Genomic DNA, 23,164 nt, shown 5'->3' on the forward strand with positions numbered 1-23,164 from the left:
CACATACCTACCCAAGTGTTTTCTGGCTGTGAATTATGTACCAGATTCAATGCTAGGTGCTGGGACGACAGAGATGAGTAAGATGTGTTCCCTACTCTCAAAGGCACTACAGTCTAGGGGGAGAAAAACATGTAACCACATATATGCAATGCAACATGATGATGATAATGTTTATTGAAGTGACCACTCTTCAATACTTGTATCAATAATCTATGAGGTAGGAATTATTATTATCTCCATTTAGAAATGAGGAAACGGAGACACAGCATGGTTATCTGCCCAATGTCCCACTGCCAATAAATGAGAAGCTGAGATATGAACCCAGGCAGTGGCTCTAAAGCCTTGGACCCAGAAGAAATGCCTCATCTCACTGAGGAGGGAGGTTGGGAAAAGTGTCACAGACACAGGAGGTGGTGACTAAGGTGAGTCGTTGAGGGAGAAAGGGACTCTGCAGGCCAGGGGTAGGGGTGGGGTTAGGGAGTGGATATTTTAGGCAGAAGGAAGAGAAAGATAGAGACACGAAACTACACAACACATTCAAGGAATAGCTTGATACGGCTGCTGGAAAACCGCCCTGAGGTGCAGGAGCCTGATTCTGTAGGGCCCTGTGTGCCGCATTAGAGAAATGCTGGCCGCTGTAAGATCAGTTCAGGACCTGACATGCAGCAGCAACACGACTGTATTCTGGCCACAGTGTGCAGAGTGACTGTCTTCCGGGCAGTGGGCAAGATGAAAGGCAGGGAGATGAGCTGAAGATACTACAGCAGTCCAGGCCGAAGATTATGAAGGCGTGAACAGAAGCCATAGACGTGGAGGAGATGATTCAGGAGACATTTTAGAAGCAGATCTGGTTTTAGAAGACCCGGGAGGCTGACTAAACATGGGGTACACAGGTGGGAAGAGTCCTAGAAGACTCAGAGGTTTCTGGCTTGAGCAACGGAACAAGGGACTTAGGAGAGGGGAGAGAACAGTGACTCCACCACGGACACGTGGAAGCTGAGGGACCCACGGGACATCCAGGGAAGGTGGAGCAGGCAGGAGGGACCAGAGCTGAGATACACAACTGGGAATCAGCATCACACAGTGTTAGACTAGTTAAGTCCATGAGGTTGTCCAGGGAGAATGGGCAGAGTGAAAAGAGGGCTCTGGACAGCACCTTCAAGAAGAAAAACATCTGAGGGCCAGGTGAGAAACAGCAAGCTGCCGAGGCACAGCCAGAAAGGCAGGAATAGCAGCAGGAGGTCGCGGCCCCGCAGAGACAGAGAAGAGTCCAAGAAGGGAGCAGGCTCGAGTTTCAACTGTCAAGAGGAGCCAGTGAGAAAAACAGTAAAACGTGGCTGTGTTTTTACTATTAAGACAGTTCTAGGGCCGGCCCCGTGGCTTAGCGGTTAGGTGCGCACGCTCCGCTGCTGGTGGCCCGGGTTCGGATCCCGGGCGCGCACCGACGCACTGCTTCTCCAGCCATGCTGAGGCCGCGTCCCACATACAGCAACTAGAAGAACGTGCAGCTATGACATACAACTATCTACCTGGGCTTTGGGGGAAAAAATAAATAAAATTAAAAAAAAAAAAAAAAACGACAGTTCTATGTTTCCCACCAAACTACCCTAACAGCAGCACACTGACACTTAGCCCAAGGGGTGGCTATTGCCCCCTAACAGTGTTGAACTCCTCTGTCATGCTACTGTTGCATTCTACTGCATAACAGATTTATTTCAACATTATGTCTGTTTCCAAATCTTCAAGCATAATGGACATCCCAGGAAAAGCTGGATTTTAGCAGCATCACAGGCCCCTTAGGACACACCTGTAGACTCCAGGGAGGGGTTCAGTCTGTTTATATACTGAGAGTAAGGAGTAAGAGAATAAAAACACAAGAGCTCCAGAAACCCAGGGGGCAGCAGGACCTCTGGAGAATCTGAAGAAGGCTAAGGACCTTTTCCTCAGAAAAATGCATTCAGGCACAAAATCACAAAACTTTTGCATATAATTTCCGGAAGGGTGAGGGATCCCTGTCTTAAAATTTCACTATGTAAGAAGCTATAATGAGTAACACAGTGGTTAGGGCTGCATAAATTTCCAAAAGATTTTCTTCATAATTTCCTAATTATTATTTTTATTATTATTATTATTTTTTTGTGAGGAAGATCAGCCCTGAGCTAACATCCGTGCCCATCTTCCTCCACTTTATATGGGACGCCACAGCATGGCCTGACAAGCGGTGCGTCGGTGCACGCCCGGGATCCAAACCAGCGAACCCTGGACGTCCGCAGTGGAGCGCGCACACTTAACCGCTTGCACCACCGTGCTGGCCCCTATTTTTATTATTTTAAATAAGCAATAATCGTTTTTATAGGGAAAAAAGAGAATAAATCTATTTTCACTTCAGGGGTTAAAAAAACAAGATGGAACAAGAATTCTTCTAACAGCCCTTCTTTAAGGGGCATCTCCTCAAACTGAAAAGCAGAGCTGAAGAATTTTCCGACACATTCTGCACTGGAAAAGCAAATGAAGCCCATGGGAGAAGGCCCAGCTAAGAGTGAGCACCGGCACAGAGCATGCAAGGCATCTCCTCCCACCCCCCATCACCCCCTTGCTCCAGTCCCACAGGCTGCAACCTCGGGAGCAGGGGAAACCCAAGCTGCTGTGGGAAGGTGTCAGGCAGACAGGCCAGCCCAGAAGAACAGGCTGAAGGAAGCCCAATGCTGTCCAGGGCTGGACACCAGCCTCGGGTACGGATAGAAGTGCACAGACTTTTAAGGTGGAGAAGGCAAAATTCTGATGGGGGTGGGAGCGAGCGGCTAGTCGCAGCTGCAGGGATGGACTGGGCAACAGTGACTTCCCAGCAGGGCCGCCACTGGGTCGTTCCATGCAGCAGGTGGGCAAGTATACCTGCAAGCCCACACTCCCGGCCTTCCACCCTCTTCCCTGTTAAAGGGCCTCTCCTTTGGTGTCAAATCCATTCTGGCAGGGTCGGGTGCAGACAGGGGGAGTCACACCTCCCGAGCCCTCCCTGAAGGAGACTTAGAGAAGAGAGGGGTCTAGAGCCTGTGAACTAAAGACTCCGGAGACTCTGGCTCTCATTTGGAAGACACAAACGCCTTCGAGGTCCTTAGAGGAAGCCACTCTTCTCAGGCCCAAGAAATCCCAGGGCTGAGACAACTGGTGAGGAAAGGGTGGGGGGAGGCTGGCGGCAGTGAGCCACAGCCTGGAGTGTCCCTAAATGCAGGTTACTTTAGCTGACAACTGTCTTCTCTGTTGGAACTGTAGGAAAAACCTGCTGCCCACTGATCTGGCTTAGATGTCCACTCCTTCAATGCACCTGAGTGGAGAAAGTCATCTTAAAGTGAGTATCACAACCTCCAGAACTTCTGCTGTTAACACCTCCAGAAGTGCCACAACCAGGCTAACTGACAGGAGGAGGAGGAAAAAAAATCTGGCTGCAGGGAGTACAGGTCCTCTCCTGATGGAAGTCTCTCTCAGGAGTGGCAGGACCTGAAAGAATGGTTTTAAGCCTAGAGACACACAAAGTCTTGTCTCATGCAGTGTCAAAGACTGTATCTACCATAGGCCATAGGGTGTGGCCTAATTAACAAAACAAAACAAAACAGGTAACAGGAACCTCAATCCTGAACTATCAAAGTGCTGTCAACACCGAATACAAGTGTCTTATTAAGGACCAGATACCACAGAAATGGTAAACTGCTGGCAGGGATTTAGGTACACCCAAATGAAGTGAAAATTTCAAACCAAGAGTTGAGGTGTGAACTAAGTAGCAAGAATTGAGAACCATTCACATACTGTGCTCTCGACTTGATAAAAGTTCCAAGCCAAAACCACTTGGTTGTCTCTGGGTTAAGCCAATCCATAAAACCAGTGAGATTCGGGAACACCTCATGATGTACACGTGGCTGAGAAATGTCCACCAAAACTGAGAAAGCAACACAATTTTAACTTTGTCTCTGTTAAATAAAACCACCGAAAAATACGTGTGATACGATTTAAGCGCAGCATATATAGTACTTCCTCAATCACGCCTAATGGAAGGAAAAAGACGTTCCTACATCTCGGCCTGGACATTCCAAAACATCTTTATTCCACTGAGGAAATGCACCCCGGATTATAAATAAGCATCTTATTCGCCTAGCCCCATGCCCACAGGATAACGCAACCCGTCCGCTGCTTAATTCCCTGGACGAGTGTACCTAGCCTGTGCCCTGTTTCAAATATTGTGCAGATTATACTTCGTAAAACCTCAACTTTCTTCCCCCGCTTCCTAGACACGAAGCTTCCCAGAGTGAATTCATGCCGTAAACACACCCAGGGCTTTGTTTTATACACACATTTCTGGCCCCCCCGGGTCCCAAGAGAGGTCGCTTTCCCTCCTGAATCCACCCGAGGCCAAATACTGCCATCTGGGGTCACGGCTTCCTCCCGCCGCCGCGCGCAGCGGACTCGCTGGGGTTCCGGATTCCCCGCGCTGGCCGCGGCTCGCACCCCTTCCTGTCTCCGTCTGCCCACGGCGGGCGCGCGGCACCCAGACAAAAGCTCGGCCGTCGGGCCCACGGGCCCCGGGCGTCCTCCGGCCCAGAGGCCGCGGGTCCCGGTGCAACTTTGCCAACGGAAAGGAAAGAGGCGCCGGGCCCCGGGTCCGGGTGCGCCCGGCACGCGCGTGGGCCGCGGGCGAGGGCGCGAGGGGAGGGCGCGCCGCGCCCCGGCCGCCCGCGCCGGCGCCCGCAACTTGCCCGGCGGCCGTGGCCCGCGCCCGGCAGGGCCCGCCCGACGGCGAGGCCCACATTGTCCCCGCGGCACGGCCGCCACCCTCGCGCGGCCGCCCGCACACGCCCCCGCCAGGGTCGGCTGCGGGGCCCGCGGCGCCCGCCGGCCTGCCGCGCTCCTCCACGCCCCGCTCGGGCCCGGCTGGCGGCCCCGCCGGCGGCGGCTGCAAAACTTTCTCCTCATCGCGGCGGCGGCGGCGGCGTCGCGGCCGCCCCGGGCGCGTCAGTCGGCCGGCCGGGAGGTCGGGCTGGCGGGCGGGCGGCGGGTCCCTCCCTCAGCCCCACCCCGGGCCGCCGACCTGGTCCGGCTCCGATTCATAGTCGTCGTCCTCGGCGCTCACGGACATGGCCATGGCTCATGGTGGGCCCAGGCTCGCGCGCGCTGACATGGCTGGAGCGGCGCCGCCGCCGCCGCCCGCCCGGAGCAGGCTCGGCTCGCCCTGGCTCGGGCTCGGGCTCGGGCTCCGGCTCCGGCTCCCGCTGCCGCGAGGAGGGAGCCGCGCCGCGCGCCTCGCACGCCCGCGCGGGAGGGGGTGGGGAGGGGCCGGCGCGGGGAGGGCCGGGGCGCTCATGCATATGCATGAGGCGAGCCAGGAAGGGGCTGGCCCCCCGGGCCGGCGGGCCAATGGCGCGGCCGCGGCGCTCGGGCCGCACACAAAGGGAGCCCGGCCTGCGGTGACACGGGGGCGGGCCCGGCGAGGGCGGCCCCTCGCGGCCGGCGCGCGGGGACTGGGACTGCGTGGGGGCGTGCCCCGCGCCCCGCCCGGCCAGCGCGCCGCGGGATGCACATGGGTGGCTGCACGCCGCCGCCGTTCGAACAGGAAATGCACGCTCAACCCGGGGTGGGGTCTTTTGTGTGGTCGTTCGGGGCGTCTCGCGGGAGCCCCGGGGCGCAGAGGCCACGGCGGGCGGCCCTGCACGCGTCGCCGGGCACAGGTCCTTGTGCCCCAGGCAGCGGGCACACGGGTTCCCGGGTTTGCACAAGCCCTGGGTCCAGAACCTGATGCCCGCGAACCCGGGATACAGTCTGTGGCCCAGTTCCCCCGGACGCGGGCAGTTGGGTTGGGCCAGTCCCCTGACACTGCCCTCTCTGCCCTCCGGTTTGCCTTTCCAGGTAGAGAAGGAGTCAGCGTAAAATGTGGGGTGGTGCGAGCCGGAGTTCCGATCGAGCCGCCTGACTTAAGAGGCTGCCAGGGAGAACGCCCTGAATGCACTCTGCCCTGAGGTGGGTGCCCCACACTCTTGGACAGGAACCCCCCCCTTCTGCAGCGCCTAGGAGCTGATCTCAGAAAGGGTGAGGGCGCTGCAGGCCAGAACCCAGTTCTCCTAAGAGACTGGCAGCACTCGTGACTGGCCCAGAGGTATGGGTTTCTAAATTCTTAAACTATCAAGGTTCCTAATGCTTACTGCAAAAGCAGCCCCCTCCTGCAGAATATTGTTACTGGAAATCCAGACTGAGATTCATTTAAAAAAGAAGTCTATGGGGACTTATGCCAGCAGCCCTTACTCAGAAGGAGGAGGTCAGTGGCCATTAGCTAGAGTGATCAATGCTGTTATAAGCATCAAAACCACAGCTAAACTCAAGCTAAGGAGCAGGGATACACATCGTCTAACCAGGAATGTCCAAGGTGACACTGAACACGCATACCTGTACCCGCTCATTTTCTTCATCTATAAAATGGGAAGGTTTGCCAAACCGAGGGATGGATAACCTTCTGTAGGTTAGAGATCAGAGGCTTTCCCAAGAAAAAGCTCCTGAGCTGTGAAACGTAGTGATCAACTCTGCAATGTCATCCGACTGTTATTCATGCCCAGGCCACTGGCCACGAAATCCACTGTGAGAACAGAAGGGACCTACAGGCAGGTCACGGCCTGGGCTTTCCAGGAAGGCAGAATGTGTGGCGGAGACCTTGTAAATAAAACAGGAGGCTTCTAAGCAGGGAGTCAGCAGGAGTGAATAAACAGGGATGTCAGTTTTACTGAGTGGATTTTAAAGTCTGTCTGAAATTTATACACCCACTGACATGATGGGAAAAAAATCCCAGTAGACTTGCTCTTAACTGAAACATTTCTAGTTTGAGTTTCCTTCTTCCCTTATATTTTTCACAATCACTCAAGGTTAACAAAAACAAAAAGCAAAAGAATACCCCCCTCACCTCCCTCTGCCCCCAAAGGTCTCAGCTTTTAAAAAGCTACCTTGATGGACTGAAATCTGTATCTGATGACCTCTTAGGGGCCACTCTACCCAGTAGGAAGCCTCTTCAAAGAGGGGGTGGGGCTGATAAAATGCTAACCATGCTTTCACTTCACTGTAATTGATCAAAACTGCAAGGGCACAGAGACACCCAAATAACACAATACATGGAGAGAGAGGTATGGAAGCAGGACTTTTCCTTGCAAGTCTCTCCCATTACATATCAGGAATGCAAGATTATTTAGACTTGTCTTTGAGCTGATTTCTTTTGAGAACTCTCAAAAGCTCAATTCTGTATTTAAGGAAGTAAAAAGTTTTCATTTATCATGGCTCAAAGAAGAGAAAGGGAAAGTGTTGATAAACAGAAGCTGTAGCTAACACAAACTTCCTTCCTTCCGTCATATCATTGCTGAGCTAGAAGGGGCCTCACCAGAGCCCCTCACTTCACAGGTGAGGAAGTGGAGGCCCAAAGAAAATTAGGAAGTACTCTCAAGCCCAGGGTCCCTTATATAACACCAACCAGAGACCCCCTCGGGGTCCTAGGCAATAACAGCAGATAATATTGACTAAGCTTGGTTGAAGGGCTAGACCTGGTGCTAAGTGTGCTGTAGACATTATCTCATTTACTCTTTTAAACAGCCCTATGACGTATGTACCGTTGGTCACCCATTTTACAGATGAGGAAACTGAGGCACATTGCTGCTAGGAAATGAAAGGACCTGGATCTGAACCCATAGGCAGTTGGAGCCTGGAGCTTGGGCTGTTAATCACGCCACTCCAATGCCTCATGCCAGAGACAAGAGACGAAGATGCCAAATGAGACCCATGTAATAAGCCAAGTGAAAAACTCAGAGTTATGTAGAAAAAAATTAACTGTCTCTTACAAAATTTTGCAAATTCTGTATTCTTGGTTCAAATTCAATTTCAAGGCAGGTATGGTTTTGGTAACCAAACTGCTGTCTGATTATCTGTCAGGGGCCAACTGTGGAAGTAGGAAGCCAGGATTAAGGCATGATGCTGCAGTGGGTTCTCTCCAAATGCTGAGAAGGCTCCCGCCAGCCACTATCCTAATACCTCTTAAAAATTTCTCTTCTGAGGCTTGGGAAGAGCTTCTTCCTCTACTTCCCACGAACAAGTTTCCTTTAGCTAACTGGTCCACAATTATCCATCATTTGTTTTCTATTAATAGTGTGCTGGACTGTATATATAAAATACATTATGCCAGCCCTCGCTCAGTAGACTTGCCACCTTAAAATTTAGTGTTGACATTGTGCCTTTGGCTCATCCTTTGTCCCTCTCGACTTCATCTCTGAGTGACCTTAAGAGCTAAACACTCCCAGCTCCACGTAGCCAAGGCTTACATTCTTAGAAGGAGCTCCCCAGAGCTGATGCCACCCGGGCAGTTGGTGCTTGCCCTGAGCCAAGAGGATCCAGAACTTTCACCAAGTGGTGAGGAAATAAGCAAAAACAGATGGAAGCCAAGTCCCCCTCAGTCAGAGTCGTTACCCACTTGCCTGGCTTCTCTGAGTGTCATTTAATTTTCTGGTCTATCGGATCATGAGACACCGGAAATGACCCTTATCTGCCGAGAGATTCTACCCAGACTTAGGCACCTAAGGGCGCTGCAGGCTGTCCCAGGGCAGGGATGGCAGTGAGCCAAGGTAGGGGAAGAGGGAAGCCGTCAGCTCCATCCCCACTTCCGGGAACAGGAAGGGAAAAGGGCAGACTGGGCAGTGCCCCTTGGATTCTAGGCTTCCCTAGGGTGAGGGTCTCTCTAGCATGTGGCCCCTTTCCTCTTACCTATGTCACAAAGGGCACGGCTAAAGCTTGGGGACATTATTTTCCAGAGGATTGGGGCAGGGACAGAGAATGGGTTTTGTGTGTCCAGACCAGTAACTAACTGGCTGGCATACTCCTGAACCAATGGACACCATTTGTAAATGTGCCCCTAAGGAGGGAACAGAAATGACAGAGCAGGCATGCAAAGGGTCCCTTCCTAATGCAAGTAATAATTTGTGCTTAACAAGCGATAGAGAATGCATGCTTCAGTTATTTTACTATTTGTCTCTCTGTTCTTCAATAGGTTGTTTTCCTCCTTAATGGCAAAAGGAGGTCTTTTGGAGAGTTATTTTCCTAATAAAATGTAAATAAGAGGAATTTTTGCATAGTGTGACATAGCAACTTAGGACTGATTCCAGGGTTGCCTGGAAAAAACTATGGTTCAAAGAGTGACTGAATGACAGACCAAGGGCTGCAGCAATTTCTGTTAAGGAAATTACTGATGTTATTTAATTGCTCCCTTGGAGAGGCATTCCACAAACATTTAAAAACCACGTGTAGGGGCCGCCCGTGGCTTAGCAGTTAAGCGCGCTCTGCTACTGGCGGCCCGGGGTTCGGATCCCGGGCGCGCACCAACGCACCGCTTCTCCGGCCATGCTGAGGCCGCGTCCCACATACAGCAACTAGAAGGATGTGCAGCTATGACATACAACTATCTACTGGGGCTTTGGGGAGAAAAATAAATAAATAAATAAAATTATAAAAAATAAAAAAAAATAAATACCACGTGTATTTGTCATATGGGTCCTTTAAACAGACCGAGGTTTCTGTTAAATGGGGTTCCTCTCTTAGTACGGTCTCCTTACACTACCAAAATCAACCAATAAATATTTACATTCACTGGAAGATTTGTGACTGTGCACAGGATTTTTAAAAAATTAACCAATTTAACAGGTGACTGGCATTGATCTGAGAATGTTTCTCCATCATCCACCCCATTTCCAACTAATTCGCTGACCTTAGAAAGTTACTTCCCTTCTCTATTCATTTCCCTACAAAAATTCAGGCTAAGGCTGAGTGCTCAGACAATTTGGATGAGACAAATGGGTTCACTTTACAACCCCCACCCCCCACTCCCGGCTCCGGAAAATATGAGGGGCTAAAAATACATAAAATGCCAGCAGAATTCCAGCCTATAACCAGGGCTTTCGTAATTTAAAAATATTTTTCTTAGCAAGACCAAATCTCCCCCTTCATTTCCTTCCTAACGAGAGCACCCATCACATTATCTATCCCACCATCCTCCAAAGAAAGACCTGGAGAAACAGGATATAAAGTTCTGTGGAACTTGGACTCAAAAGAAAAGATCAAATCCAAAGATTACTCAAAATGGGATGACAGAGCAGACAGTAAAGAGGCAAAATAGGAGTAAAATTATGTTCATCACTGATAGCAGCTCTTTTCACAATAGCCCAAATGTGGAAACAACCCAATTTCCATCCATTGAGGAATGAGTAAACATAATGTAGCATATCCATACAAGGGAATATTATTTGGCCATAAACAGGAATGAAGTATTGACACATGCTATAATGTGGATAAACCTTGAAAACATTATGCTAAGAAGCATAATATACATATACAAGAAGCCAGACACAAAAGGCCACATACTGTATGATTCCATTTATATGAAATGTCCAGAATAGCCAAATGCATAGAGACAGAAAGTAGATTAGTGGTTGCCAGGGGCTAGGGGACGAGGAAGCAGGGAATGGGCAGTGACTGCCAATGGGTACTAGGTTTCTTTTTGGAGTGATGAAAATATCTTGGAATTTAGATAGAGGTGATGGTTGCATAACATTGAGAATATACTAAATGCCACTTAATTGTTCAATTAAAAATGGTTAATTTTATGTTAGGTGAATTTTACCTTAATAAAAAAGCAGATTTTTTTTTTTTTGGTGAGGAAGATTAGCCCTGAGCTAACATCTGTTGCCAATCCTCCTCTTTTGCTGAGGAAGATTGGCCCTGAGCTAACATCTGCCCCTTTTCCTCTATTTTATATGTGGGATGCCTGTCACAGCATGGCTTGATAAGCGGTACATAGGTCTGCACCCGGGATCTGAACCCACAAACCCCAGGACCACCGAAGCGGAGCATGCGAACTTAATCGCTACGCCACGGGGCCAGCCCCTACAGATACTTTTTTTAATTTTTATTTTCATCAGCCATCACTTTAGAGTGATCTTAGTTCCTATTCCTGAAAGGTAACCTGGTTAGGAAACGCAGGCCCTAAACCCTGGGGCATGTTGAAACTAACCAAACCAAAGAGAGAGTTGAATCACCTCTCAAATGAGCTGCGAACAGTCACTGTGGGGGTCGGATAAGCTCTTCTGCTCAGGGACGCCTGACAAATGCAAGTGCACACAGATTGGTGTGGCTGGGAGTAGGGATCGAGGAACAGACACACACACACGCACACGCACACGCACACGCCCATACACACACACACATTCTTTGGCTGCTGCCATGTGCCTCTCTTCATTTACCATTCTTGCTTTTCTTTAAAAATGGCTCATCTCCAGCAGGTCAATTTGCCTCTAAAAGCCCCCTGGATCTATGAAAATCCATGAGTTTATCATGACACTCAAAACAGAAAAAGCCTGACAAAACTCATCCGTCACCATCTGAAGCAGCCATTTAATCAACTCCTTACTTTGAAAATTGGTATTTAAAGGGAAAGAATTGAGCATGTATGCTGCCTTTTCAGGAGGAACTGTATTTAATGGTAGCTCCAGCTAACGAGGGAAAGCTCTGCAAAAGAAACCCAGCTAATCCATACGGGAGGGATGATATACTCAAAGCTTCATTTTCATCTCCTGATAAAATTATTGATAGAGGAAAGAATAATCAACTGGTGTTGAGAGAAGCAGGGGGCCAACATACCCCCTTCCAAATTATTCTCTGGAGGAAAGAGGGACCAACATAACTGAATGGAGGAATCAGGCTGCCATCACCCTAATCCACTAACTATGATACTTAACCTTAATCTCACCAAGGCTTTAGATCTAATTTCCAATTTACAGAAATTATAAGAGGTAGGGAAAAAGCTAAATGACACCACAAAGGAAGCAATCAGACAAATGCATCAAGTGGGATATTCTGCAGGACACATGGTCCCATCTTCTCCAAATCATTGTCCTGAGAAATGTCTAGATTAGGGGCCAGCCCCGTGGCGTAGCAGTTAAGTGCGCGCGCTCCGCTGCTGGCGGCCTGGGTTCAGCTCCCGGACCCGCATCGACGCACTGCTTGTCAGCCCATACTGTGGCAGCGTCCCACATAATGTGGAGGAAGATTGGCGCGGATGTTAGCTCAGGGCTGATGTTTCTCACACACACAAAAAAAAGAGAAATGTCTAGATTAAAAGAATTAAGAACAGATTCAATGTGTGGTCCTGGATTGGATCCCGATTTGGACAAAGCAGCTGTAAAGGATAATTTGGGAAATCTGAATATGACCAGGCATTAGGTGGTATTAAGGAATTGTAAATTTTGTTAGGTATAATAACATTATTTTGGCTATGTAGAAAAATATTCTTCTTTTTTCAGAGATGCAAATCTAAGTTTTTAGGGGTGGAATGCCATGATATTTGTAATTTTCTAAAGAATACTTCAGTATAAAAAATAAAGTGAGTTAAAAGGAAATAACACCCACCACTTCATACCCATTAGGATGGTTATTATCAAAAAAACAGAAAATAACAAGTGTTGGCAAGGATGTGGAGAAATTGGAACATTTGTGCACTGTTGGTGGGAATATAAACTGGTGCAGCCATTATGGAAAATGGTATGGCATTTCCTCAAAAGATTAAACATAACAATTACCACATGATCCAGCAACTCCATTTCTGAGTATATACCCAAAAGAACTGAACGCAAGGACTTGAAAAGATGTTTACACACCCACGTTCATAACAGTATTATTTACAATTGCCAAAGATGGAAGCAACCCAAGTGTCCATCAACAGATGGATGGATAAACAAAATGTGGTCTATCCATACAATGGAATACTATTCAGCTTTAAAAAGGAAGGAAATTCCGACACATGCTACAACAAGGATGAACCTTGAGGACATTATGCTAAGTGAAATAAGACAGTCACAAAAGGACAAATACTGTATGATTCCACTTATATGAGTTACTTAGAGTAGTCATATTCACAGAGACCGAAAGTAGAACGGTGGTTGCCACCGGGTAGAGAGAAGGGGGAATGGGGAGTTAGTGTTTAAGGGGTACAGAGTTTCAATTTCAGATGATGACAAAGTTCTGGAGATGGATGGTGGTGATGGCTGTACAACAACGTGAATGTACTTAATGCCACTGAATTGTACACATAAAAATGGTTAAAATAGTCCATTTTATGTTAGGTATATTTTTCAACAATTTTAAAAAATGTGATACAAATGAAAAAATAAAAAATAACACCATCCCCCCAAAGAATCAATCAATCAATCAGGAACACTCAAACCAACAAGCCCCCTCCTGCCGTCTTGTCCCATAAAGATTAACTGAGAGGGAAACAAATCTAAAATAGCCACACACACACAAAAAATCATTTTTATATGTGAGATTATCTCAGAAATCCTTCAGAGTACTTTGCTGTTTAGTCATTTACATTCGCTGGTGGTTTAGAGCAGGTTTGACTATAGCTTTCACTTCCCACCTACTTTCTTTGTATATAATCAAGGTTCCCCTTGTCCCAACAAATATATTTGTCCTTCCCATCTTTGTAACACGAAGCAAAATTAAACAATGCAAATATTTCAGCTGTAGTCACCTAATGGTGCTCTTTTTTTCCTCTAGATCACCTAAATTTGAAGAACAGATTATCTGACAACATCCTTGGGTCGTATACACATCCGTCTTTCCAACAAAGCCAAATTACAGAAAGAGGAGGAAAAAAGAACATGACAACTTATTCCCAATGTCAATGATCAAGTGTCCTCCTTTAAAATGGGAAATACACGATGACATTTGACAAAAAGAAAAGTCTGAAGGATAGGCCATTGTTCCAAAAATAAAACCATGATAATGGCAAGCAATCACTTACAGTGCCTGCCTGGCTTTCTAATTACTCCACCAAAGGCAGGAGCCCTCAATATCTCAATTGCTTTCCAAGAATTTGTCTTTGGCATTATTAACACAGACAGCTGAGCACGTTATCAGACTAAGAAAGAAATCCTGGGCTACAGCCTTTAATTACAGGTTATTTCAGCTGAACACCATCTGAAAGTTCCAATAAAGTGGTTCTAAAATGATACAGATGATGGCTGAAAAATTCCAGGTGAGACAAGATCTTTCTAAGTCCAGTGGGATTAAGGAGCATGCCTAAATTTGAGGGACAAAAGGGTCACGGGAGCGCCAGGAGCTCTTCTTAGTACTCTTCTATTTTTTTTCTTTTGTTTTGTTTTGTTTTGGTTAGTACTCTTCTATTTAGCGTTCTTTCAACAACCGGCTGGGACTGGGACACAAAAGTTATAGGGGAGAACCCTCTTCTCACCAAAGAGAGGACTCAGAGGCATTTGGAGAGCAGGTGAAAGACAGCAAAGAGATGGAAACTGATTGAATACAACTTCATCTTTTAGAAGCTCTGGGAAAATCTTGCTATCAAGTTCATTCATTCAACAAACATTTCCTGGGCCCACGCTCTCTGGGAGAAATCATGCATGACAGGATACAAAAATGGATAAGGAAAAAATTAACAAGACGAGCTCCAGTCTCAAGAAGCTAGTGGAGGGTTAGGACAGAATGCAACAAAATGCAGAGTAGAATCTGGACGTCCAGTGGAAAGAGAAATTGGGGAAGTATATCAGCCAGGATCTTGACAGGAAATGGATGGCACCCGGGCACTCTCACACCAGTTTAACAGAAGCTCAGTTTACAGAGCGTAAGTCGGGCTAAGGGAAACCAAAGGCACAGTGATGCACCCCAAGCCTAGCGGCAGTGATAAGCCATTACCTCCCTTTGGCAGATGGGCTAGGGGAGGGAATGGTTACCAGAAACGCAGAGAGAAAAGTTGGAGAAAGCCACGAAATAGAAGCTGTGGTCTTCAATGGAAGGAAACAGCCAAACTGCAATGATCCCAGGGGGAGGAAACTAGGGGAATCAATACCCCAACCTCTCTCTCCTCCTGCCTCCCCATCTCCTGCTGGTACCTCCCATTGGCTGAGCCCAACCAGAAGCCAGAGAGGCAAGGAACCCCTTAGATGCAGCCCACAGAGTGGGCAGAGAAGGCTGGAGTGGGGCTCTGGAGGTACAGCTAGAAGACATCCAGCTCAGAAAGCTTCCTGGTGAAGAAGGAATTAGGTTGGAACTAAAGGTGGAGAATTTGTGCATGGGAAAATAAAAAGGGCATTCCCAGAAGGGGACTAGTGTGAGCAAAGACCGAGGCTGGCAAGCAAATGGAAAATATGGAGTAACTCAGTTCCCTAGCAATGTAGAGAAGATGGGAAGACTTCATGGGATTCTAAGGCAGAAGGACAAGTGGGGACCTTGGGCACTCAAGGCCAGCTTAAGGATTTGGGATATGATGTTAAAGAAGATAGTTACTGAAGGTTGGATAACAAGTTTATAGGCTGAATTGTGTCCACCCCAAAATTCATATGGTGAAGTTCTACCCCCCAGTACCTCGGAATGTGACCATATTTAGACACAGGGGCTTTACAGAGGTGATTAAAATGAGGTCATTAGGGCCCAATCCAATATGACTGTCCTTATAAAAAGAGAAAATTTGGGGCCCAGCCCTGTGGCATAGAGGTTAAGTCTGGCACACTCTGCTTCAGTGGCCAGGGTTCGTGGGTTCAGATCCCAGGCACGGACCTACACCTCTCCTCAAGCCATGTTGTGGTGGTGACCCACATAGAAAATAGAGGAAGATGGGCACAGAATAAGCAGACCATCTTTTGTAGGTATTCTTTTATCAGAGGTTTTTGCTGCACTTCTGGGAACCTGCCAGACTTCAAACTCCACAAATGATTTAGCTGTCACTTAGGAAAACCCTGAGGATTCCAGACAAGGGTCTCAGATTGTCTTTTACTTGGTTCCCCTCACTGCACCTTGGTTCCACCCACTGGCTTCTATTGCCTTTCTCTGCTCTCCTGGCCTCCACCTCCTGGCCCTGTGGCTCCCGTTGCCAGCCCCCTTCCTGCCTGTTGAGCATCACATGTTCTCGCTCTCGGAGGCTGCTCTCCCACAAGGCTCTCAGGCCTTTTCCTGATCTCAGGAGGGTGGAAAGACTGGACACGCCTGACACCCTTGACCCTCAACACCCTCTCCTTCTTCCCTGGCCCAGAGGGTGGCCTCAGCTGCCTCAAACCCCCAGAGGCTATTCTAAGGCAACAGTCACCCTCCACTCCAGAGCCTAGGATTTCTCCTGTCAGAGAAGTGAAGACGGGATAAAAGAGAAGCACTTCCTTGAACCAGTCCCTCATAGGAAATGCCAGCCATTTCAGCCCAGCTGTGACTACTTCAGGGAAATTAAGCCATTCGGGTCCTTGATCGAGATTAAGCTTTTGTACCAGCCAACAATAATTTAGGGATGGAAAATATCTCTAAAATTTTCACCCTCTCCACCTGCTCCTAGCTCTTCCTTCTGTGTCCTCTACTCTCTTGAGAGCATCACCAGCCTTCTGGGAGGGCAGACTCAGGGTTATGGACTACTTGTAAACCATAATTACAAAAAATTAAAATAGCCAGCACTACCTGATGGCCTACTATAAAGGTTTTTACAGGCAGCATCTCACAGCAACCCTGCAGGAAAGGTGCCATTAGCCCCTTTTACAGATAAGTAAACTGAGGCTCAGACTTGCCCACAACCACACAGCTAGTAAGTGGCAGAGCCAGGATTCAATCCCCAGGTGCACCTGACTCCAGAGCCCTCTAGTCGTGCATGAGAACTACTTGTGAAGCATTTAGAAAGTGCAGATTCCCAGATGCCACCCCAAACCTACTGAATCACAGTGTCCAGGGTGGGGCCCAGGAAGCTGTATTTTTTTTTTTTAAAGTTCCCCAAGTAAAGCTGATGCCACCAGCCTGAGGACTGGTCCTCATTAGACCACACTGCCCTTCTAAGAAATTTCCTGGCCCGGAGGAGGCAACAATAAGTGGCAGCCATTATCATCATCCTCCTCAACTGTACATGAGCAGCTTAATTACTCCAAGGATGACAGGAATCAGGAGCAGGGCAGAGGGGGAGACAGGAAGTACATGGGGGCCTCTTTTACTGAATTATGTGCCTCTCCTTCAGGGAAAGGCTGCGTGTCACTCCCGAGGGACCCCAGACTTATCAGGCCTCCCAGATCAAAATGACCAACTTTGGAGGAAGGGAAGAGAAACAAAGCAGGACCGAGGGTGACACAGACATCAGGTGTGTGTATGCCGCTTCCTCCGGTGGTTCCTGTGTGGCCCCATAAAGTCCCCGTAAGGAAGCTGATCTAATAACTGCTGAAGAGGGCGGTCCCACGTCCCCTGTCAGGGCACTTGTTCACACACACTCCAGCCTCTCTGCTCCTACACTCCATAAAAATTGCCAATAATTGAAATTCAAGTGGCAGCCTGGTTTGGCCACTAGAGATAACGGATTAAGAAGCAGGATGCATCAACAGGCTCGCTTTCCAGAGGAGCCTCGGCTCAGTCTCCCCTCCTTCCTCAGTTTCCTTTTCTGTGAATGAACCGGCATGCAGGTGGGGTAGAAGGGTCTGGCTGCTGAGCTGAAGGTCAACTTGCTCCTAAGGCTGAGGTCAGAGATCGGGCCTCAAATAAGCTCAGTTCCCTTGGCTTGGTTCTAAGGTCACAGACAGGTCCCCAAATCCTGCCACTTGGTCATAAAAGGAAGCAGCCAGAGTGTAGACGGGTCAAAACAAATCTATCACCACTGGCGGAAACAGCCAATCAGAGCGAATGGTGACGGATGGTGATTCAGTAGCATCTTTGATTTGAAAGACACCACATCAGAAATGACCTCATGGCACGTAATCAGTTCCAGAAAAGGACTTTGTTCTCCGGGTTCTCGGGGAGGCAAGGTGGGAGATCAAAGCATTTCTTGCTAATCATCATTTAGCATTAATTACTTGTTAAGTAACCTGACCCAGACCGATTACCGCTCCCCACCTCGCATCCTGACAGCCTCAATGAGCACCCTTGATCTCTCAACCCAACCTGCATCAAATTGGGAGGAAGCCGACTGCAAACCTGGGAATCGAGAGACCCGGGCAGCCCAGGCAGTCAGTCGTTTACTTACTTCTTCCTTTCCTGTTAACTTTTTAACCCCACCAGCCAGGAAATGCATAAATATAGTGGCGGGCCTCCCCTCCCCCTTCCCTCCGCCACACTTCACTGAGTTCCTCACAGCGCAGGGACAGATCTGGGGACGAACGCCTTACTATTCACAAGCTGGGGGGCCCAAGGCATACCAGTGTCCCTCTCTGATCCCCCAGTTTCAACTGGAGATACTATCCACCTCCTAGCCACTCTGTAAGGATTAAACAAGATCTAAAAACTGCATCTAAAAACTGACACATCCACTGAGGAAAAATACCCAGGGGTTTTGGCTGTACTGGCAATAATTTATTTCTAGAGCTGAGAGGGGGTGCCCACGGTATTCATTATTATTATTTATACCTTTTTGTGGCTCTGAGATAATTTATAATAAATGTTATGGGCTGAATTGTGTCCCCCCCCCAATTCATATGCCGAAGTCCTAACCCCCAGTGCCTCAAGAATGTGACTATATTTAAAGATAAGGTCTTTCAAGAGGTAACTAAGGTAAAATGGGGTCGTTAGGGTGGGCCCTAATTCAGTATGACTGGTGTCCTTATAAGAGATGAGGACACAGACACACACAAAGGAAAGATCACTGAAGACACAGAGAGACAAGAGCCATCTACAAGCCAAGGAGAGAGTCCTCAGAAGAAATATATCCTGCCAACTGACACCTTGATCTCAGACTTCTGGCCTCCAGGACGGTGAGAAAATTCATCTCTGTCGTGTCGTTGAAGCCACCCAGTCTGTGACACTTTTTTATGGCAGCCCTAATAAACCAATACAATAAACTTCAAATAAATTATAGAAAACATAAACTAAATCAAAAAGAAAAGGACTGCACTAGCACAGCTCAATCAAAACAACAGGTAATAAGTGTTGGTGAAGACCTGGAGAAACTGGAACCTGCTGGTGGGAATGGAAGACACTGCAGCCACTGTGGAAAACAGGCAGGCAGTTCCTTCCAAAGTTCAACACAGAGTTACCATCTGACCAGTCAATTCCACTCCTAGGATCTCCCCAAGAGAAATGAAAACATATGTTCACATAAAAACCTGTACACGAATGTTCACAGCAGCATTATTCACAATGGCCAAATGATAGAAACAGCCCAAATGTCCATCAACAGAGGAATGGATAAACAGAATGTGGTCTATCCGTACAGGGAATATTATTCAGCCACAAAAAGGAATGAAGTACTGACAGGTGCTACAACTGGGATGAAGCTTAAAAATACTATGCTAAGTGAAAGAAGCCAGTCACAAAAGGCCACACACCATATGATTCCATTTATATGAAATGTCTAGAATAGGCAAATCCATAGAGACAGAAAGTAGATTTAGTGGTTGCCAGGGGCTGGGGGAAGAGGGAAATATTGGGGGCAAGGGGGACTGACTGCTGATGGGGTTTCTTTTAGGGGGTACAAAAATGTTCTAATATTAGATTGTGGTGATGGTTGCACAATTCTTTGAATATTTTCAACATACTAAAAACATTTAATTATACACTTTAAGTAGAAGAAGTGTATGATATGCAAATTGTATTTGATTTATTATAAGGTGTTAAAAAAGCAGACTAGTACTCCCTATGTGTTGTTAAATGTTGAAAGTTGTTTCTTCTCCCCCTCACCCACTCTTTCCCAACTAGTCTAAGAGCTTCAGTTTTCTCCACCAGTGTTGGTGATACCAGCCATGCCAAACTTGTGTACACTGCTTATAAACCAGTCCTCCACTGGAATCTTAGATAAGGGCTACTGCCCCCAGAAGCCAGCTTCCTGTTTCCAGGCCTTTGGAGGAAAGAGGGCAGAAGTTTGATTAAAAAAAAAAGTGCCTATGAGCCCCTCAGGAGTGGGCTGAGGGTCTCAGACACAGTAGACAGGACACATTTGTAGTCCTGAAGTGATTTCTCCCAGAAAGGCTCATTTGGACCCCTCCATTAACTCTGAGATACTAGTGGGTAGTGGTGAGTTTGTTTTTTAAAAGCCCATGTTCTGCGAACCCTAATCCCTCCCTTGGAGCAGTTCCTCAGCTAGGAGGGAAGCGGGCAGTGAGGCAAAGCCACGGTTTCCTCTGCAGGTTCAGAGCAGCTGTGGGGCCTGGCTTAATTGTTTCAAGGTACTATGTCTGCAAGTACAGTTTGCGGTCTGATAAATGGCATTTATATTTATTGCCCACATAAGGGAAAGTCAACTTTAAAATGCCACACACTTCCACGGATTGGAGAATTAAAGGCAGAAGATATGGAGGCAAAATCTTTTTCATTTCTATTGCCACCTAAATTCCCACTAAGCTTCCAAGAGAATTAGAATTCAATACCCACAAGGAATGGGTGCCCCTCTCCCCAGCAATTCTACATTTAGGAATATATTCTAAGGAGATAATCAAACAAAGGTGAAAAGAATAACCTAGAACAGCACTGTCCAATAGAAATATAATGTGAGCCACATATGTAGTTATAAATTTTTTGTAGCCACATTTAAAAAGGTAAAAAGAAACCTGTGAAATTAATCTTACACATCTATTTTATTTAACCAATATATCCAAAATATTATTTCAACTAGAGTTGCCAGATTTAGCAAATAAAAATACAGTTCACCCAACAGAATTGAAAGCCCAGAAATAAAACCACACATATACGGACAGCTAATTTTCAACAAAGGAGCTAAGAACGTACAACGGAGAAAGGAAAGTCTCTTCAATAAATGGTGTTGGGAAAACTGGACAGTCACATGCAAAAGAACGAAAGTGGACCATCTGCTATCGCCATCCACAAAAATTAACTCAAAATGGATCAAAGACCTGAAGGTGAGACCTGAAACTATAAAACTCATAGAAGAAAATATAGGCAACACACTATTTGACATTGGGCATAAAGGAATCTTTTCAGATGACATGCCTACCTAGACTAGGCGAACCAAAGAAAAAATAAGCAAGTGGGACTTTATCAGATTAAAGAGCTTCTATGAGACAAACGAAACCAGAATCAAGATGACAGACAACCCACCAGCTGGGAGAAAATATTTGTAAAACATATATCTGACAAGGTGTTAATCTCCATAATATATAAAGAACTCACACAACTGAACAACAAAAAAACAAAAACCCGATCAAAAAATGGGCAGAGGAAATGAAGAGACACTTCTCCAAAGAAGATATACAGATGTCCAAGAGGCACATGAAAAGATGTTCAACATCACTAATCATCAGGGAAATGCAAATCAAAACAACACTAAGATATCACCTCACGCCCGTTAGAATGGCTATAATCACCAAGACAAAAAACAACAAATGTTGGAGAGGATGTGGAGAAACAGGAACCCTCATACACAGCTGGTGGGAATGCAAACTGGTGCAGCCTCTGTGGAAAACGGTATGGAGATTCCTCAAAGAATTAAAAATAGAAATACCCTATGATCCAGCTATCCCATTACTGGGAATCTATCCAACGAACCTGAAATCAACAATCCAAAGAGGCTTATGCACCCCTATGTTCATTGCAGTATTATTCACTATAGCCAAGAAGTGGAAGCAACCCAAGTGTCCCTCGACTGAGAATTGGATCAAGAAAATGTGGTATATATATACAATGGAATACTACTCAGCCATAAAAAAAAGAAAAAATCGTCCCATTTGCAACAACAGTGATGGGCCTGGAGGGTATTATGTTAAGTGAAATAAGCCAGAAAGAGAAAGACAAATGCTGTATGATCTCACTCATGTGGAATATAAACCAACACGTGGACAGAGAAAACTATATTGTGGTTACCATGGGCAATGGGGGTGGGGGGTGGGCACAAGGGGTGAAGGGAGACATATATATGGTGATGGACAAACAAAAATGTACAACCCAAAATTTCACAATGTTATAAACTATTAAAACATCAATTAAAAAAAAAATACAGTTCACCCAATTACATTTCAGATGAACAATGAACAATCTTTTTTAGCCTAAGTATATTCTATGCAATATTTGGGACACATTATTCCAAAAAATTTATTTCTCATTTATCTGAAATTCAAATTTATCTGGGCATCTTATTTAAAATCTGGCAACCCCAATTTTAACATGCAACCAATATAAAAAATAAATTAATGAGGTATTTTACATTGTTCTTTTTTGCACCAAGTCTTTGAAATCTGTTGTGATTTCACTTACAGCACATCTCAATTTGGACTCACCATATTTCAAGTGCTCAATAGCCATATACATCTAGTGGCTACCATTTTGGACAGCACAGATCTAGAATGTTCCTCTGAGTGTTTTTATAAGAGCAAAATAATCAGAAATTAGCAAAATACCCATGAACAAAGAGGCTGCTTAAGTTATAACTAACATTTAGAGAGCACTAACCACGGGTCAGTCCTGGTCCTAAGGATTTTGCCAGCATTATTTCATTTTTTATTATAGTGAACCAGAAACAAGTTTACTCAAGAGATGAATTCAACAATGCATTATCTCATTTAGTCCTCACAACAACCATTCAGAGGAGGTATTGGTATAACCACATTCACAAATGAGGAAAGTAAGGTTCAGGGAGCTATATAACTTGCTCAAGAAAGTGGTGCAGCTGAGTGTAGACAGATGGTTACTAGATAGGTTAATACATATATATCCCACTCTAGCACCAACTTTGGAAGGAGACACACCAAAACACTACTGGTGTTCTCTGGATGCTGGACTTTGAGGCCGGCACCGGTTGAAAGTTTGGTCAAATAGACCCATCTTCGCATCCTTGGCTCTGCCAAGCACCCTAAGAAGTGACTTCACCTTTTTAAGCCTCAGTTTCTTCATCTGTAAAACGAGTCACGAGTGTCTACCCCAGCGGGTCGTTGGAGTCTAAAGATAACGGATGCAGAAGACTAGGCAAAGCCACCTGCTCCTGATACGTGTGCAGTGATGTCACTACTGGTCTTCTCACTGTCTTTGTCCTTTCCTGTTTGATTAGACTTTTTCATGGTGAGCATCAATCCATTTTACAAAGAGAAAAAAGTTACTTTCAAAGAGGGGAAAACAGCCCTGAAGCAGCTGGAGGAAAAAGGGAAGGAAGGAAAGAAAGAAGAAAGGGGAGGGGGAGGAGACAAAGAAAACTCCCATA

At 46.6% G+C, this 23,164-nt stretch overlaps 1 protein-coding gene across 3 annotated transcripts in view; it reads right to left on the reverse strand.

Annotated features, from left to right (window-relative positions):
* The window catches only part of KDM2B (lysine demethylase 2B), a 122,988-nt gene that overhangs the window by 27,132 nt on the left and 72,692 nt on the right, over positions 1 to 23,164 (reverse strand). The window contains exon 1 of one of the 3 annotated variants that reach the window (XM_087423329.1): positions 5,078 to 5,224. The exons of the other annotated variants lie outside the window; for them this stretch is intronic. Coding sequence (XP_087279455.1) covers positions 5,078 to 5,131 — 54 coding nt within the window. The 5' untranslated portion in view covers positions 5,132 to 5,224. Of the gene's footprint in view, positions 1 to 5,077; positions 5,225 to 23,164 lie in introns of those variants that run through there. 3 annotated transcript variants of the gene reach the window in all.

This window comes from Ceratotherium simum, chromosome 35 (assembly GCF_057802395.1).
Source record: "Ceratotherium simum simum isolate JZ-2026a chromosome 35, ASM5780239v1, whole genome shotgun sequence".
Classification (NCBI taxonomy): domain Eukaryota; kingdom Metazoa; phylum Chordata; class Mammalia; order Perissodactyla; family Rhinocerotidae; genus Ceratotherium; species Ceratotherium simum.